General features: G+C 41.4%; 1 protein-coding gene across 1 annotated transcript; it reads left to right on the top strand.

The window, feature by feature from the left end:
• Positions 1–1,119: 1,119 nt before the first annotated feature.
• tgm1l1 (transglutaminase 1 like 1) lies at positions 1,120–16,785 on the top strand. Its single transcript, XM_058645228.1, has 14 exons — positions 1,120–1,293; positions 6,388–6,674; positions 6,773–6,964; positions 8,716–8,967; positions 11,297–11,415; positions 12,270–12,377; positions 12,523–12,700; positions 13,169–13,307; positions 13,934–14,126; positions 14,414–14,567; positions 14,744–15,028; positions 15,136–15,296; positions 15,401–15,537; positions 15,687–16,785. The coding sequence occupies exons 2-14, from the start codon at positions 6,389–6,391 to the stop codon at positions 15,829–15,831; spliced, it is 2,349 nt and encodes a 782-aa protein (XP_058501211.1). The 5' UTR covers positions 1,120–1,293; position 6,388; the 3' UTR covers positions 15,832–16,785.
• Positions 16,786–18,646: the final 1,861 nt, after the last annotated feature.

Raw genomic sequence — 18,646 nt, 5'->3', positions numbered from 1 at the left:
TTACCTTGGATGACAAAATTGGGTTATTTTGGTACAGGTTAAAAATGAACGCTTAAAAGTGCTTTTACTTTGAGGATGTTTTGCAAGTGAAATTTACCTCTGTGTTGGGGGGCAGATGGCACTTTGATTGATGCATCATCATCCAATTGATTCGTTCGGGTCATTCACTATGATTGGATGGTGTTTTTAGAGGCCTTTCTTTTTGTGACAATGCATTTATTGGTTACAATCAGGGTATGAAGAGGATTTTAAGCAATACAGTAAAAAAAAATGCTACGGAAAATGATCTCCCATCTGACCTTTAAGCACTGTACTGTACTTTCTCCTGTCCTCATCATTCTCCTGTCCTCATTATTCTCCTGTCCTCATCATTCTCCTGTCCTCATTATTCTCATGTCCTCATCATTCTCCTGTCCTCATCATTCTCCTGTCCTCATCATTCTCATGTCCTCATCATTCTCCTGTCCTCATCATTCTCCTGTCCTCATTATTCTCCTGTCCTCATTGTTCACTGCCAATTTATTTATTTATTTATTTATTCAGGCCAACATGTTTTTATTCAGTAACATATGTGATTTAAAACGTTGGCGAAGTACAGTACTTCCAAAAGACCATTAAGTAAAAGTAAAATTACAAATAAAAAAAAAAAAAACCTACTCAATTACAGTAACGTGTAAAGTAAATGTAATTCATTACTTTCCACCTCTGGTGTGTGTGTGTATGTGTGTTGGGTGGACGTGGGCGGGGGCTAGGGCGCCAATAAACATGTATTTTAAATGTCCCGTTACAAAGTAATGTGCGCTTTTGTCATGTCGTGTAAAATGTAAAGTAGAATCAGAGATTTTTATTGGTCGATCGCATTAAGTCTCACTGTATTCAAACATTATGTCCACGGTCCTCTATCTTCTCTGCGTCCACTCCCTTCCTGCGCTGGAAAAGTCGAACTGAACATTGCATAACAAACTTTCTCTCTCCGCCTCTGTGTGTGTGTGTGTGTGTGTGAGTGTGTGTCATGCTCTAACTACGTGCGGGTTTTTTTTGTTTTTTTTACGCAGCGCACTCAAACCACGTCGGACCTCCTGGTGGGAGTGGGAGTGGAGGCAACATGAACCACGCAGGGTGACAGTGTGGGGCGGGGTGAAGGAGAAGGGGTGTGTGAGTGTGTGCGGGAAGGAATATAAAAACTGTGGTCCACGATCAGGGCGAGTGAAGAAGAAGAAGAAGAAGAAGATACAGAAAGTTCTCTTACGCAGAGGGATAACTTCGAGGAAAACGCGCGCACACACACAGCAAGTAAGTGACTTCTCTACTCCAAGTTACATGTAACGGTTTTCTTCACGTGCACAGGAGAAAGTCATGCTTTCAATGTGTCTTCACTATCTAAACACCTCATCACTTCATTTGTTTCCAGTAGTGATAACGAGGAGTCTTCCTCATCTTCATCCTCATGCTTTTACTGTTTTTACTGGTTTTAATGGACTTGTTTCTGTAAGAAATAAACAAAAAAACAGCAACACAGTTAAAGTTAAAGTGTTGTCATGCCTGTTGGTCTGTGGCCAATAACCAGCTGCAGCTGATTCTCGTCCCTCAGCCAGAGACAGTGAACCATGTGGAATGAATGTCACTTCTGGTATTCTTAAGGCAGCAGTGAAGACAGTTCATTGCTCTTTATTTTATTCATATATATGTGCACGTATAATGTGAGAATAAAGTGCTTAACAACAGCCCAGGAATGCAAGTAAATAACTATAATTTAAGTGTGATCTTAATCAAGAACTAATAATGGGCTTTACTATTTGTTTTTTGTGAAATAGTGCATTCGAAAAGTCAGAGGTAACAATAAGTAATTTTGGTTAAAGAGCATCACAGAAACATGTTATTTTGATAATCACCAGTGCTGTTAATTTAAGGCAGCTGTGGAGGTCTAATAAATGTGTACTGAATGCACACACACACACACACGGAATGCCTTAACAAACTAGAAAAACCAACACAGCAAAGCTGAACATTTCTAATTTCTTTTAATTCAGGAAAACCAGGCAAAACAGTAGTGATATTCCAGTCGTGTCAGTGCAAACCCACTGAAGAGGAGAAAACAGATGACATGTGAGGCTTGTGATAAGCAAAGCTTTTGATTTTCTGTATGATACAAACCCATTTTAGTTTGTGCATTAAAGCATGACGGACGGAGAGAGAACAAAAATTGGGCTTGTGGCTTTTTTTAGGAGTTGAATCGAGGACTAATTGGCCAATTTCTCGGCCACCTCTGGTGCTGTAGTCAGATAACTGTAAAGATATCAGTGAGTTACAGAAAAGCATTTTTTTTTTATGGCCAGTTAACGTTTGATCATTTATGTTTCCCCCCTAAAAACATTTAGTCACCTATTGTCCGTGAGTTTAAAGACACATAGAAACTTTACATCTAATGTAATCATTTGCGGTATGTGCTTTATCAGCAGAATGTGTTGAGTTCTGCTTAATGGTTCCCTTTTGTTTTGATTGACATCGTCATGATCAGGGCGGAGTGTTGAATGGAGAATGTTACAGTGCAAACACGCGCCACCACAGTGATGCTCATTCCCAGGCTCATAGATGGATCTTTTTTAGGTCGCCAAATTCATTTGCCCATGTACACAAGACATATTTGTCTCTTGGTAATGGCTGGTTTCAAAATAGGTGTAATAGAAATGGCAATAAATAGCCAGAAACCTTATATTATGCACATATTTGTCACTCATGATAAAAAAAAAAAGTGGGTGCACTGATTTAAGGGATATCAGAAAAGGGTAGATCTCTACGCCACGCCACACAGAACTACCCCAACCCAGGGGTGTCATACCCATTATAGTACAAGGGCCACATACAGCTCTATTTTAACTCAAGTGGGCCGGACCTGTAAAATAACAGCACAATAACCCATAATAAGAATCTAATTATGATTAGATTCTAATCATAATGCGAGCCATCCTGCGGGCCAGATTGGACCCTCTGGTGGGCCGATTCTAGCCCACGGGCCATATGTTTGACACCCCTGACCTAACCTAAACCTAATGCTGAGGCTGAACCCTAAAACCAAGTCTTAACCCTTAAGTTAGTGCTCATGCCGCATGAGCGCCCTTATATGGACATCCTCTGGTGTGTGTGTTTATAGGTCACATCTCTGTTCTTTACAAAAAAGTGTTTTATGTGTTGTTGAGTCAAAATTATGATTAATTTTATATCATATATTTAAAAAGCAAAACAAAACGGGAGTCACAATAGTTGTGCAGAACTCACAAAATAGAACGCTTTTACGTTGTTTTTGTTAAAAAAAATGAGCCTAGCGAACTTTGAACTGTGTCAAAATTTCACAAATTCAATCCGAATATAAAGATTTTGGAGTACTTTATGCACAGGTGTGTTTCCATTATGGAAAAGGTTGTGAAAATTTGCCTTAAAATTTGTCACACATGGACTTGGGGTGAGGCCACTCTGTTGTTCTCCGTCTTTGAACAACATTTCTTTTTACAATCATCATCATTTGATACGCTCGCTCCCTCCAAATATTTAACGACCGCAATCGTATGTAATTGTTTGGGCACAGACTCTTCTTCTTCTTGTTGTTTGTCTTTCCTCAGATGGTTGCTGTGCAGCCCTCACTGTTAGCTTTGCTCTGCACTGGAGAATGCTCAAGTTAACAAAGAGCACATTGTGAGACAGTAGCAGACGGCTCAGTCCATGTGCACAGATCCACATCCTCGAGGAGCAATTATATCCCATCAGGACTCAGCTACTGTTACTAGGAATGGCAGCGTGTTTATGTCGTACAGCGTCACCTGCAGACATGAGTTCGCCTGGTGCTTACACCTGCAGAACCAGAAGTTACTACGTGTTGTGTGAAAGACTTTTTTACATGTGGCCCTAATACTCCTCCATACCTTTCCATACATATCAAATATTGATGGAAACTTTGTCATGATGCACAAAAATAAATGAATTATTTTCAATATACTTCATGCAAACTGGATAATGTAATATGTGAAAGATATGCAGAGACATTTGTTTATATGCATTATGATTTTTATTTATTTATCATACAATACTCACGTTATCGCACTTAGAGCACCCAAGTGTGCTCGTAAAAAAAGGAAAAGAAATTGTATCAATAAATTATTATTTAAATTTTTTTAACCAACATAAGTCCCCATTGTACATGTCAAACATGAATAGATTTTCAAATTTTTTAACCCTTAATTTCCCAGGTTTTTGTCATGATGCATCAAAAATAGTGATTTGAGTGCGTGTCAGTGAGCTAATGAAGAGTGTGAGTATTTTAGTTAACGCTGTCAACAATCGACTGATAATAATTAAAAAAACAATACATGAAAAAAATTTGGAACACTCAAAAATGCACAACCTGGCATAGATTTTTAACAATATGCATTGAAAAAAGGATCAAATATTCTAGAAATTAAAAATCAAAGTTCGCCATTGACTAATAATAATCAGTTTTGTTACAGTTTTGTGATTTCTGTGTTTTTTGGCTTCTTAAATGTGAATATTTTCTAGTTTCTTTGCTCCTCCAATAACAGTAAACTGATTATGTGTGATGGCATGTCACCTTTTTGAAAATTGGGAAACTTTTTCACTATTTAATGAATACATTTTAGTTACAGGCAGCTCTGTGTTTCTTCCACCATTATCAAACTCTATAAGGGCGTGTTGTGTTCAGAATTCACATCATCTGCATGCGAGGGGGAGGCACAATAAACCCAAAACCAAAACTAAACACATTTCCTATGTATTAACTTAATTAACTTATCACTGCATGAGTTTGTTTTTTGCACAAGTTTTACAAGAACTCCGGCAGTGCTCTGATGTTTTTCATTTTTGCCTGATAAATCCACAGCCATGAGCTACTTATCTTGAAGTGGAAACGTTCCAGATGTTGAGAGAAGGGAGGGAAAGGAGGGGAGTGAGAGTGAGAGGGAAATATCTCCTCCTCCTCGACTTGCTTTTCATTCTCATAAACATGTTGGTTTAAATCTCCCATCTGATTTCAGCTCATGATATTTAACCCCAACTTGAGAGGCCGAAAGGACAGGCTTATATTTACTTCTTTTAATCCGTTTAAAAGGGACAGTGAGGACTGACGGGAAATGTGGGAGAAAGACAGTATGGGAATGATAGGCATTAAAAACTTGAGCAATTGAGTTGAACCTGGAACTTCAGGGCATTTGTGGTATGTGGTATGCGTCCTAATCATTCTCTTATCAGGCCATGACAGAATAGGATTATCTTTAATATGACACACGAAGGCAGTGTGATAAATGTTTGTATACCTTCACCCACATGTGCACGAGACAACGTCATGTGCCAGGAGCCTGAGTCAAGTAGATGGAATCCAGCGCCGCGCGTGAGGCACGTAGGATTCTTCTCTTTTGGGAAAGCCCAGTGACCGGGGAGAGGGCACATCTGGAACATGATAACTGTGGGAAAAGAGAAAGTATAATGGGTGTTTCATGATGGAGAGATGAAAGGACTGGAGAAATATTTAAATGGTTGTTGTTGTTGTTGTCATGGATAGAAGGTGAAGTGGAATGAAACCTGCAGCCACTCAATGTTGTTCCTCCCGCGACGTTGTTGGGCTGTAATTTCAGACATGTTTGATTGTGTTTGTGTGAGATTTTTACTCTCACGCTAATTAAAGTTGAGATGAATGGAATCCTGTTTATGGCCCTCACACTTTAGAAAAAATATTTATCAAAACGCATACTTAGCAGTTCCCCAAAGAACCATTCTTTGGTAGAATGGAGTTCCACTGAAAACAGTTTACATTAGGATCTGGGTATTTATTATGAATATCTCAAAACTGTGTCAGATGAAATCTGTATGTGCATGGGTAGATACTGCTAATAGTGCTTTTTTGTGTTGTTAAAACCTATGTAGAGGCTATAATAATGTGCAAAACAGAGTGTCTTATATCCTTTTTTCAGCACCACCTATAGGCAATCTTTTTTTTTTTAATTTTCATTGTAAACAGGTCTAAATAAAAAGTAAACACATTTTTCTAAAATCAGATTGAATTTGTGAAATATGTAAATACATCAAAGTTCAAAGGTCGCTCGGCTTGTTTTTTATGAACAAAAACAAAATTAATTAACGCTACTCCCTGTTTTTAATTAAAAAAAAACATGCAAAATAAAATTAAACATAACTTTGACTCAACAACCCATAAAAAGACGAAAACCCTATTCTGTAAAGCCTGAAGGTGTGACCTTTAAACAAACACCAAGATGTCCAAAAAAGGAGTTGTGTATCAATGTCAGATTATTCAGCCCAAACAAATTCATGATAATGATAATCTCAAGATTTATTTTAATTGGTATTTTAAAATTTTCCTCCCAGAATGCCAGGTGAACGTTTGACGGTCAGAGGCACGTCCGAGGTCGGGCGTTTCCCTGGTGCAGCCCCGCCCACCAGGGTGGAGCTGACCATTCACAAAGAGGGGGAGAAGAAACAGGAAGAGGGAGGATGTCGCCGGTGGTTCAGGAAAATGTGTCCATGCTGCTGTAAGCGCCAGAACAGCACCTCCTATGATGTCACAGACAAGGTGGAAGTGATCAAGCCGCCGACCCCAGAGCCTGTCAAGCTAAAGCCTGAGAATGGAGACGCAAAGGAGATGGAACTGGAAGGTAATTAAATTGCAGATTAAACGGTGGTACCAAAGATAATCCCAGCAGCAGCACGACCTTTAGTAGGCCTAAATTTGATGTTGAACTTCCTCACCCAGACATCAAGTTGTCCGTGCGTTCGGTGGACCTGCTGAGCTCCAAGACGGGTCAGAACAGAAAGGAGCACCACACGGACCTGTATCATGGCGACGAGCTGATCCTCCGCAGAGGACAGACCTTCCAGATGGAGCTGGAGCTCAACAGGCCCTTCAACGCTGCCACTGACAAGCTGCACCTGGACCTGAAAACAGGTACGACCACATCCGTGGAGTTGGGCGACAACGTACGGTTTAGGGAGGTTGGATACGGCCAGTAAACCAGAAGTGATTTAGTTCAAACTTGCATTATAGTATGCTGATATGGGACGGGAACCAACGGCAAGTACGGCATCAGGGCGACATGCAGCAACTGTGGAATAGATGCACTAACATGCCCAATAACAGACTAACTAAACAGATCTGAAACACAACTGTCCTGCTCTATTTCAGTTGAAAGTAGACTGTGTTGGTTGTGTGATCTGGGAGAAATTACATTGTTTTTGTCCAGAATATCAGAAATGTAGATTTTGCAGAAATGCTTTCCATGTCTGATGAAGGTAAACTGAAATAGCTATTTGATTATAGAGTCATTCAACTTGTCTCAGTTTGTGTTTGAGGCATTTTGAACAGCAACAGGTCTTTTAATTAAAGGTCAATTCATTATGAGTTGCTGTATCTGTATGAATGCAAATAGTAAGCTAGAAGTCATGGATAAACGGGTGTAAAGTCTACAAAATAACAGGAAATATGTACGTAAACTCATATGTAAAGGTTTAGAATGTGAGTCCACATGACGTGCCCCTTTAACCGGCACGCACTGCACATTGCAGACCCTTGTGAAATGCAGAGGAATGAAGCGCTGACTCCAAACAGCGTCTGGGGGGGAAAACGTGATCAAAATGCTGTGCATAGTTAGCACATTTAAATCGAGCAGCAGTTCAGTCGTACGCCACACGCTTCGGATTCCACCGAACACCTCCCTTCTTCTGGTATTTCAACACTTCACACGGTGGAATAAATGGCTCTTACATCACCACAGAGGAGTGATAGTTAGATAGTTGATAGATAGTTGCGTGCACGGAAGGAGAGAGGAGACAGAATTAAAATAAATAAAAATTAAAAATAAGATTCAGGACTAAATTGATGGAACAGTTCATGTTTGGGAAAGGAGTCAACAAAGTTACCAAAGAATCTAAATCAGGTGTTACATTGAAAAGACCAGGAAATATAGTTAGACTTACATATATGATCTACTCTGTGAATGATATTTGATTTTTTTGCTCTTTGCAAAGTGTTTATTGCGACAAAGGGGCACATTTAATAAGATCAATCCCTTTCATTCAGAATATGGAGATTTGAAATAATCCTTTCCTTTTGTTGATGAATTAACTAAAGTAAAACTAAGAATAAAGACACTTCCAGTGTGTGACATTTAGGGGGGTTAGTGGAAGAGTCGTTTAGTAGTTTTCCAACTGGATGTCACACGTCTTAAACTCTGGACCGTTCGATCGTATCGATCCACTCACTCTCGTTTGCTGTTAGGGTCACATTTGAAGTGAAATAGGTTGCGCAACAACATTCTCTCAGCTTATCTGGAAAAGATTAAATCTGTTCTCAATAAAGGTGACATCAGTTTAAGAAAACAGGCTGCGCTGCATTTCATCGATTTCCTTTGGTCAAGTACTCGGAGGCGAGACAAGAAGAAGAATGGAGGAGGCTTGAGGTCAGATGAAGAACAATGGGCTAAATTCCATACTCACTCCAGTGAACCGCAGCTAAGGCTGGAAGGATGACACAGAGCACATAGCTCAGGGGAAAGCATCCAGTGAGTCTTAGTCGAGGATGACCTTCAGAAGAACTACTTTTTCTTGAAGTGACCTTTTGTTCAAAGTAGCTAGGGTGTAGCTATACGATTTTTTATTTTCTTTTAAATGTCTGCTACAATAATTACCTTTCTGCTGCAGGTTCCCTGCCCATGGTGTCCAAAGGCACGCACGTCATTATTCCACTGGTGGGTCACCTGGAAGACGAACGCTGGGAGGCAAAGATCGTCGAGGAGACGGGCAACAAGATCAAACTGTCCGTCAACTCGCCCGCCAGCGCTGTGATCGGCCTGTACGGACTGAGCGTGACCACTTCCTCTCTGAGGGGCCAGACCTCAACTACACACGACTCGGACAACAACATCGTCATGCTCTTCAACCCATGGTGTGAAGGTGAGAGGGGTTTACTTGGAGCTGAGGGCAGGAATGTGGAAAAAGAGGAAAACAGATTCGTCAATGATAAGAGGAGACATTTGTGAGCAGGAGAGACACACATCGTTGCATAACGTGTCTGGAATCAATCCACTTGACTTGATATCAGCTTTGGGGGCATTAAAGCAGAAATTAAAGAAGTATCTCACAAATCAGATTCAGTCGGATTTGCAGGGAAGATGCATACATGAGCTGCTCTATCAACATTCAGATAGATAATACTGGCAGATCCCTGTTCAGCTTCTTAATCTCTGAGAGCAGTCACCATATAATCTTACACATAGGTGAAAAGGGCCAACTCCATCCGTCCAATAAATAGCTGCTGCGTGATCCTGTGTTCAACTACGCGGGAGCAGTTATGTAACGCCACATGTTTCTGCTGCTTAAGCAACACTGAGCCAGTGATGGAATTGGCATTCAGTGGCTTCATTTATGAAACATTTGTGCAGGACGACTGTGTTTTTGAAACCGTGACATCCTCTGTCAATCACACCATAACCACACCCTGAAACAAAACCTGCTTTATTGTCAATATAACTCTAAATGGACATCGTGCTGTATTTAAGAAGACATGAAGCTAGTGAGTGAGACTAGGAATGTTTACTATTCTTATAAATTAGGTGAGAATTTGGGTAATTTTCTAATAGACTTACATACAAACTCACTTCTTTTTTGCAACCTGCACAGTCGCCCCCTGGTGGCCATTGAAGAGAAAACAATTGCCAGGCACTTTCACCATGAACTTAACTTTCTGTGTCCACATTATTTTTATTTTTGTATTATTTTATTATTAGAGATGGGACTATTCCACACCATTTATGAACTATGAAGCTGTTCAACTGCTTTTGCTGATTTTTATTCACATTTTTACAGTCTGTGCATAGTGAAGCTTTTACATTCTCATCCGTCCGATATCTGATGCAGTGATTTTTGACCAGTTTCGGACCAGGATTGATACCAATAATGACCGATACAGATTCCCAGTCCTAGTTTACTTTCTAGTAAACATGACACTATAGGTTGTCTGCTTTGTAAACATCATGTCATGTGACATTTATGAACAGTAAAGTGATAACATATCTTCTTTTCACATGTGCTTATGAACAAATGGGAATCCCTTGTGGAGTCCAGCATTTATTTATTTCCAAATGCTTATTTAAATTGACGTCATGTTTTCATGTGTATTTATTATTCTGTTATCGTCCTTAAAAAAACAACACAAAAACATAAATATTAGGAAATTAGATCCATTGTATATTCTGCTGAGTTGCTGCACACTGCAGGAAATTTGACAGAGGAGCATTGTATTTGCAAAACAAAAAAAAAGAAGCTCACTCCAATCCCCTCTTTCCTCCGTCAATCTCCGAGTCACAATCCTACATTTACTGTATGAAACGCCATGGGGCGAGCTCAGAGTAATCCTGCAGCTGGTGACAACCTGTTCTCTCCCTCGCTTTTACTGCCTCCGTGTGTATTTCCTTCCTTTAGGTGCCCCACCCATTTAGCCTTACTCTCTTTTTGCAATCTGCTGACCTGCATCACCCCACTGCTCCTTCTCCTCCTCCTCCTCCTCCTGTGTGTGTGTTTGTGTTTCACTACGCATTCTTCAAATGTTCAGTCAGAAGTAAAACCTACAATCATCACAGCTACCAGATAAATTCAGCTTCACTTCCCTCTCCTTAAAAACCCCAAGACACTCTGTTATGCTCCTCTACCTCCCTCCCTCCCTCCCTCGCTCCCCTCTCAAGCACAACTTCCCCTCTTTCACTCAGTCGTCCCTCATGACTCCCTTCACGTGCCTTTTTCATGTCTACGTTGAATACTGCCTTCCCTTTATTTTCCCTTGTCACGTTTCTTGTCCACACCTACTGGTAACAACAGAGGAATTGGCAAGAGATAAAGAAATGGAACACGAAAGAACAGATTTCAAAACAAGCTCATGTCAGTGGTGCGTGGCTAAGTCTGTCACACTGATGTCAGTAAAAAACAGACAACTTCCCATAAATAAGTGTGGGCCCCTTTTCCAAGGTCTATGGAGTCTTTGTGTTCCTGTTTCCTGGCCTCTGGGGCACTCGGCAACGCAATTTTTGAATGGGAATCACATTCTTCAAGGATTTAGTCATTAAAGAGGTGGACAAAGAATGGATTCTGGGACATTCCCACACACATTTACCAATGCCCAGATTGTCCAGGATAATGGCATCCGCATGTAAAAGCAAAAAAAAACAAAAACATCTGTGTTTTTAAAATCAGGGTGAGATAACACGCTGTTGTTTGTGTCTCTTTGTAGAGGACACAGTGTTCCTGGATGATGATGAAGAGAGGGAGGAATATGTGCTCAACGACACAGGAAGGATTTACTACGGCACAGAGAAACAAATTGGTGCCCGCACGTGGAACTTTGGGCAGGTACAGACCATCAAGACCCTGCTGAACATCTGGTTCCCAAATATACCATATACTTATATTACAATAAATAAGGGACTGTACAATAAAATATATCGGGATCAAGTAATACCTGTAATACTTTTCAGTAATGTTGTCTTTTTAACTTTGTAACGATGTCACCTCACATGTTTGGTTCTTTATCTTTATTTAAAATGATAAAGTAGATTTCTGACTCTTGGTTGGATACCATCCCATGTTATTGAGAAATTACTCTGGATCCATAGTAGCTGTCGGGATACATAGCTATTTAACATACAGTATATTTTGGCTTTAGTATTCTACTGACATCAGCTTTAATTGTTTTGTCTTTGGCCTTTTTAATAGTCAATAGTTGTGTTCCCATTGCAGTTTTTCCGCAAAATAATCCTGATGTTTCGACAAAGTTCAATTTCTACTTGCAGGTGTTTCCATTTGAAGGGTGTTTTGCATATGAGCCGTAATTCTCGTTAAGTCTTGTCTCGTTTCGTAAAGAAAAAACGAGACTTCCATGGTTTTGGAAGAGTGATCTCGATTGACGCAACTGCACTGAAGCAAACGGGTCATGTGGTCCCCCCTAAGTCATGCGAAAAAGTGTTTCCATTGCACTTTTGCAATAAACTTTTCTATCGACACGACTGAAAAACCTACCTCATGAGAGCGTAAAAATGTTTGAAAAAAATGTATCACGATATTTTCTACGGGTAATGGAAACACAACTAATGACACATTCCGCAATTTACGTTTCAGTAGCCCCATTTGTGCCAAAAGAGGAAGAGCAGCACCATGTGATTGCATGTAATAATTGAACGTATATTTTTTTGTTTGTTTTTCTAAAGTTTCATGAAGGAATCCTAGAAGCATGTCTGTTCATCCTGGAGAGGAGTGACATGGCTCCATCTGGTCGATGGGATCCTGTCAATGTGGTCAGAGTCTTATCTGCCATGGTAAGACTGTTACGTGGATGTGTCGCCCTTTAAAGCCAAAATAAATCAATGCCTAAACATCACATTTTCCCACTATTACTGACTGTTTTGTTTTGGTGCGACTGCAGGCAGACGTCACTCATTTTGTCATTCCTCGTCTTTTCAGATAAATGCTCAGGATGACTCTGGGGTGCTGGTGGGTAACTGGAGTGGAAAATACGCGGATGGAGTCTCTCCGTCGGCGTGGAGCAGCAGCGTTGAGATCCTGAGGAAATACCACACCTCCAATGGCAAACCTGTGTGTTATGGACAGTGCTGGGTCTTTTCTGGGGTCACTACAACAGGTGAGCATGTGGGGGGGGGGAGAAAGAACATGTTTGGCTGTGTTTTTGGAGCTTAGTGGGTGGTGGCCGATGGAATGTGAAGAGTGTGTGTGTGTGTGTGTGTGTGTGTGTGTGTGTGTGTGTGGCAATGGGAGATGCCACAGAACACCAAAGAGGGTTGCCTTCCCCAGGTTTCACATGAACCTCATGTATATATGTATATATGCATATATATGTATATATATATATATATATGTACCCTAAATACCATGGATTGGCATTCCGGTCGTGCCTTCTTCTTTTATCACTGATAGGAGCACGTGTGTTGCTTTCATTCTTGCAGGTTAATGAACTCTCTTTGCAACAATGCAAATGCCATCTTCGTGGAAATGTAAACAAAGCTTGTGGGACATATTTAGCACCTGGGGGATGTCATTGGACGTTTAAACGGGTCTTACTGAACGTTCGTTCGAATGTCTTTGTCTCCAGTGCTGCGCTGTCTGGGAATACCTGCCCGCAGTGTGACCAACTTCCAGTCTGCTCATGACACTGACGTGTCCCTCACCACAGACGTGTATTTGGACGAGAACATGGAGCCGATCGATCACCTCAATAGTGACTCCATCTGGTAAGAGGTGTAACTCTACATGTAGGCCCTCTGCTAAATCCATACCATAGGAATGCACCGTATATTTAGATGTGCTCTGGAAGCAGGCTTCTAATTTGACTCGACCCACGGACATCATTCACTTCCAATTTCCTACAACTCCTGACAGACTGCCGAGGCTAAACTGGTATCTATCTGCCTTCAGATATTACTGTGTCCTTAGACTGATGGGTGCATTTCATGTCCCCTTTATCTATTTTTTTTTAAACCTTACCTCGATAACTGCAAAGTAAAAATACCCGAGGGATGTGTTGCTATGACACAGAATAAAGAAACGTTAATTGGCTGCATCCATGGCCTGTATGTGCTGTTCTACTGAAATAAAGCAGAGGAAATCAGGCAAGACAACTTTTTGTTATTTAGCCTTCGACTTGGACACAGTTTTTGATTTCGACTGTGAACTAAAAACGACTTACTTGTGTTCTTGATGCTAACTCTTACTGTTAATCATTTCTTTTTAATACTCTATGTGCTTTTTTAAATGCTTGACATCACTCCTGCCCTGTCCAGACTGTCACATTTTTCACAAAATGCCCAAAAGCGTCTTCCAATTCAATCATTTTTATTCACTTCCGTCTACCTTAAAGGAATTTCCACGTGTGGAACGACTGTTGGATGGCCAGACCAGACCTGCCCCCTGGCTACGGAGGCTGGCAGGCTGTTGACTCAACTCCACAGGAAACAAGCCAGGGCACCTTCCGCTGCGGCCCCGCCTCTGTCAATGGCATCCGCACCGGCCAAGTCTACCTCAAACACGACACGCCTTTTGTCTTTGCTGAGGTGAGCACTGCACCTTTTGGCAAGTGAACAACATTTTCGACCATTTACCTCCAGGTCGTTAAGGCAATTTGAGGAAGGGAGTCAAATTAAAATGTGCGGATAGGGAATAACAGGAATAAATTGTGAATATTTTAGGTTCACATGCTTTCTTTGGTTTCTTTATTGTGAACAGACCAGGGGAAAACTCTCAAGAAGAAGAGTGGGATATGAGTAAATAAATGTAGAAAACTCTCATGAGCTTCCATGTTTGAGCTGATCGTGGTGGTTTTCCCTGTCTTTCACATCAGGTCAACAGTGATAAGATCTACTGGCAGAGGAACCTGGATGGCACTTACAGCCAGGTCCATGTTGAGAAGAAAGCAGTCGGCCACTGCATCAGCACCAAAGCAGTGGGTTCTGACGAGAGGGCAGATATCACACACCTGTACAAACACCAAGAAGGTACTGGAAACCTAACTGCGCTTCTACTTTGGATTGACATTCCAGACAGAATTATTTCAACACTTCCGTGAACTATGGAAATGCACTGATTTATCAAAACATGCATTTCTTTGTTTTGGCCATGTTCCACGTCTCAGAACAATGTGCGCTCAACCTGCTCCTCCCTCTTTCACCAGGCTCAGAGGAGGAACGCATCGCCGTGGAGACTGCCAGTCGCTATGGTAGCAAGCCAGACGTCTACTCCACTGCCATGGCAGAGGACGTGGGCGTGGAGGTGAAGATGGAGGGCGAGGGGCCCAGGATGGGCACTGACGCGAAGCTGAGCATTGTGGTGAAGAACCTGAGTTCACATCCTCGTCGGACAACACTGCACAGCCAGGTGGCTGTCATGTACTACACTGGTGTGCTGAGGGGAACCATCAAGAAGGAGCAGATACCTGTGGAGCTTTTGCCCAATGAAGGTCAGCGGTCCACTAAAACTCATCGTTCCCTGTCTGTCTGTCTGTCTGTCTGTCATGGCAAATGCTGAATACTGATCTCTGGGTTTTGTCTCTATCTTTCCGCACAGAAAAGACCATTGACTGGGTGTTGCCATATCAGCAGTACCAGAACCAGCTGGTGGATCAGGCAGCGCTGATGCTGACTCTGTCTGGAAGAGTCAGTGAGACCCAGCAAGTGTTAGCCAACCAGACCACTTTTAGGCTCCGCACGCCTGACCTCACTATCACGGTGGGCCCCACGTTAGTTAGCACTGCATTGTTAATGCGGCGTTGTTTTGTTTGTACAACTGTGTTTACTATATTACTTTTTTTTTTTGGATTTGTGTGCGACAGCCTTTGGGAGAAGCTGTGGTTGGCAAGGAGATGGCGGCAAAGATCATTTTCACCAACCCGATGCCACGTACACTAAAGGATGTGATGTTCAGAGTGGAAGGCCTGGGTCTACAGAAGGGCCATGAAGTGGTCGTCGGGTAAAAATCTGATATATTCAGCATCTATACATATATATATATATATATATATATATATATATACGCCTCCGTTTCACTCCACCCTCCCAACTTTCCCCCACTTCCTTCCTTCTCTTGACTAATATTTCTGTCATGCTTGTCCCTCTCAGTGACGTCGGTGGTCACGCCACGGTGACTTTGACGGAGCACTTCGTCCCCACCCAGCCTGGACCCCGGAAGCTGGTGGCCTCTCTTGATTGTAAACAGCTCACTCAAGTGCATGGAGTGGCTAACATTGTTGTTCTTGAACAATAAGAAGGAGCCGGTGACATCAATCGTGCCTTTTTAAAATTCAAACACAGGCCTTTAATTATACGAAACTGTGCGTTTTATACTGCAAACTCTGAAGTTTGATATTTGTGAAACTATGACTAGACACTTAACTGTAGCATTATCAGTATTATGTTGTTTTTTTTTACTTGAATAATAATAATAATAATAATGATTTTAATGATTAATATGAATAATATGAATTCATACTTGTGCCTTGCTTTAAAGTGCCAAACCTGTGGTGAAGAAGTATGCAGCGGGGTTTAAGTGCATGAATTCATTCACTGAATTAATCACACTGTTCTAGTTCTTAGACCGATTTAAACTAGTGCATTTCAAGACACGCATGTGAAGGTGCAGTCAGATAATCAGTATTATTGTGATAATAAAACAAAAGTGTGTGTGTGTGTGTGTGTGTGTGTTATACATGTATCAATAGTTATAGGGAGAAAAACAAACATGTGAGAAGTATTTTCTGACAAAATGAACATCACATGGCTTAAATGAAGGAAGGGTGCAGTGGCAAGAAGAAGGATGCTGTCATATTCCCACATCAATTGACGATGTAGAGGACGTGACTGAAGGGATATTTCACTCCTCAGATAAAAAATAAACAAATATATAAAACATCATTTATTTTTGGAGTTAGCGCTCATTAAACTGAAAGAACGAATGTTCCTCATGGCTGATCTTGATGATGAAGATGTTGCTCTGTTTGTCTTCTACGTGTGTCCCAATCATTGTGTGTATAATTAGACATCATATTTACCGAATGAGCAAATACCGTCCTATAATGAACCATATCACAACAGCTCTTGTCTGTCAGCACTTAAAAGTACAATGTGAAGGAACTCTTTCAATAACATTACATTTATTTATGTATCGCATCTGTCAGGGCTGTTCTCTGTAACATTTTGGGAATAAAAACCTACTCTGAAAGACACGCCTCAGCCTGAAAATGTCCATATCTACGAAATCAAATGTGTGACATGACATAACGTCATAGTGACTCATTTCAACAGTGCAACTCGAGGTATGTGGCACACCTTAAGGTAAAGCACTGATTCTTGCGTATTTATCTTGGCTCAGAGCCTGTGCACATTCTTATAACATTATCTCTGAACTGCATACTGTTGGTGAGGTGTGTGGTTTTCCGTGCCCCACCAGAGGGCGCTGCTGTGCAGGGGGAGGATTATAAGCTTTTATGTTTTCCTGTGTCAAAAATGTCGTGGAGCATAAGTTAATAATAAATTCAACATTGTCCCCAATGGAATGTCCGCAGTTTTCTTTTGATGAACGCAATTTCCACTGTGGACACATTGTGTGGTTGTATGTGAATAGTTGGTTGTGCCGGATGCTGCGCGTCCTCTGTTTCCGGTCGGGTTTCCGCGCCTGCAGTGTTGTGTATTGCTGAACTGCTGCGCGTGCATGCGCGTGTACAGCGTGTACAGTTTCAGTCAGTGGGGCCTGAAGTTCAGGGACCCAGAGCGCTTCTGATTGGTTGATTTGAAGCAAGGGCGGCACTGGTTTGCGCACATGAAGGTCCGCAGAGCGTCATTCCTCTTCAAGAAGTGCGCGGTCAGTCTAATTTATTTTTATTCTAACTTGTAATTAATAATGTAGTTTACTTATTGTCTGAATTATAGTGGAATTGTTATTTTTTTCATCTTGAGTTTTTGATATTGTGAGATTTTGAACACTGCCATTTGGTGGCGCTATTGCTATGATAATTATATGTCATCAGATTGGCATTGATTGTGTGATGGCATTATTCAGCTGCAATGTTGTGTCAAAGGTGCTGTGGTCCCCCCTCTCTCTTGCTGCTGTGTTTTTGTTGTGAGGGTATGAGAGTAATATGTGCTATTTCTGGATTGCATTATAAGATTCTCCTGCATGGCCCCACCAGAATTTCCAGACCAAAATCACCACTGCGGGTATGATATTGGTATTAATTGTACACGGGTACAATTAATGTTTGTGCATTGTATATTCTGCTGAGTCTCGGTTTGCGACACACTGCAGTTTGCTGTCCGTGCAGGAAATTTGAGAGAGAAGCAGTGTATTTGCAAAACAGCAAACTTAAATGAAAAATGAAGGTGGACCTAGATTTGATGAAAAGATTGCCTTTTATTATTTGGGTTGATGCTTTTGGCAGCTCGCCCCAGTCACCTCTTTCCTCTCAATCTCTTATTCCTAAAACCAATTCCCAGTCAGAATCCTACATTTACTGTATGAAACGCCATGGGGCGAGCTCAGAGTAATCCTGCAGCTGATGACAACCAGTTCTCTCCCTTGTTTTTAATGCCTCCGTGTGTATTTCCTTCCTCTAAGTACCCCACCCATTCAGTTCTACTCCCTTTTGCTATCTGCTGACCAGGCCCTCGCTCCATCACCCCACTGCTCCGCTCTGTAGCCTCCTCCTCCTCCTCCTCCTTCATTCTTTGTGTGTTTCACGACACATTCTTCAGGTCACGCAATCGCATGGAGTGTCCAAGATTGGCTCAGCGAATCCAGGTTTTTTTTTACCCATAAACCTGCCTCTCCTCCAGAGCCATGGACCAACATCGGGGGAGTCGTAGGGGCTATGCGAAAAGAATAGATGACTTTGGTTATAGGCTTTATAAAATATGCAGCACTGCATTACCTTATAATAAACAAACAAAGACCAAGAAGAGGCACGTGTGACAAACCACCCACATAGACCATTCTGAACAGCTGTTCTCATTGTCAGGAGCTTTAAAAATGGCTAATTCATGATAGCTATTACATTAGAGAGTGGAAGATAATATACTAAGTTGCG

The sequence above is a fragment of the Solea solea genome, chromosome 1 (genome assembly GCF_958295425.1).
Source record: "Solea solea chromosome 1, fSolSol10.1, whole genome shotgun sequence".
Lineage (NCBI taxonomy): Eukaryota > Metazoa > Chordata > Actinopteri > Pleuronectiformes > Soleidae > Solea > Solea solea.
Note: the sequence above shows the minus strand (reverse complement) of the source record. Positions and strands in the feature narration are given on the sequence as shown.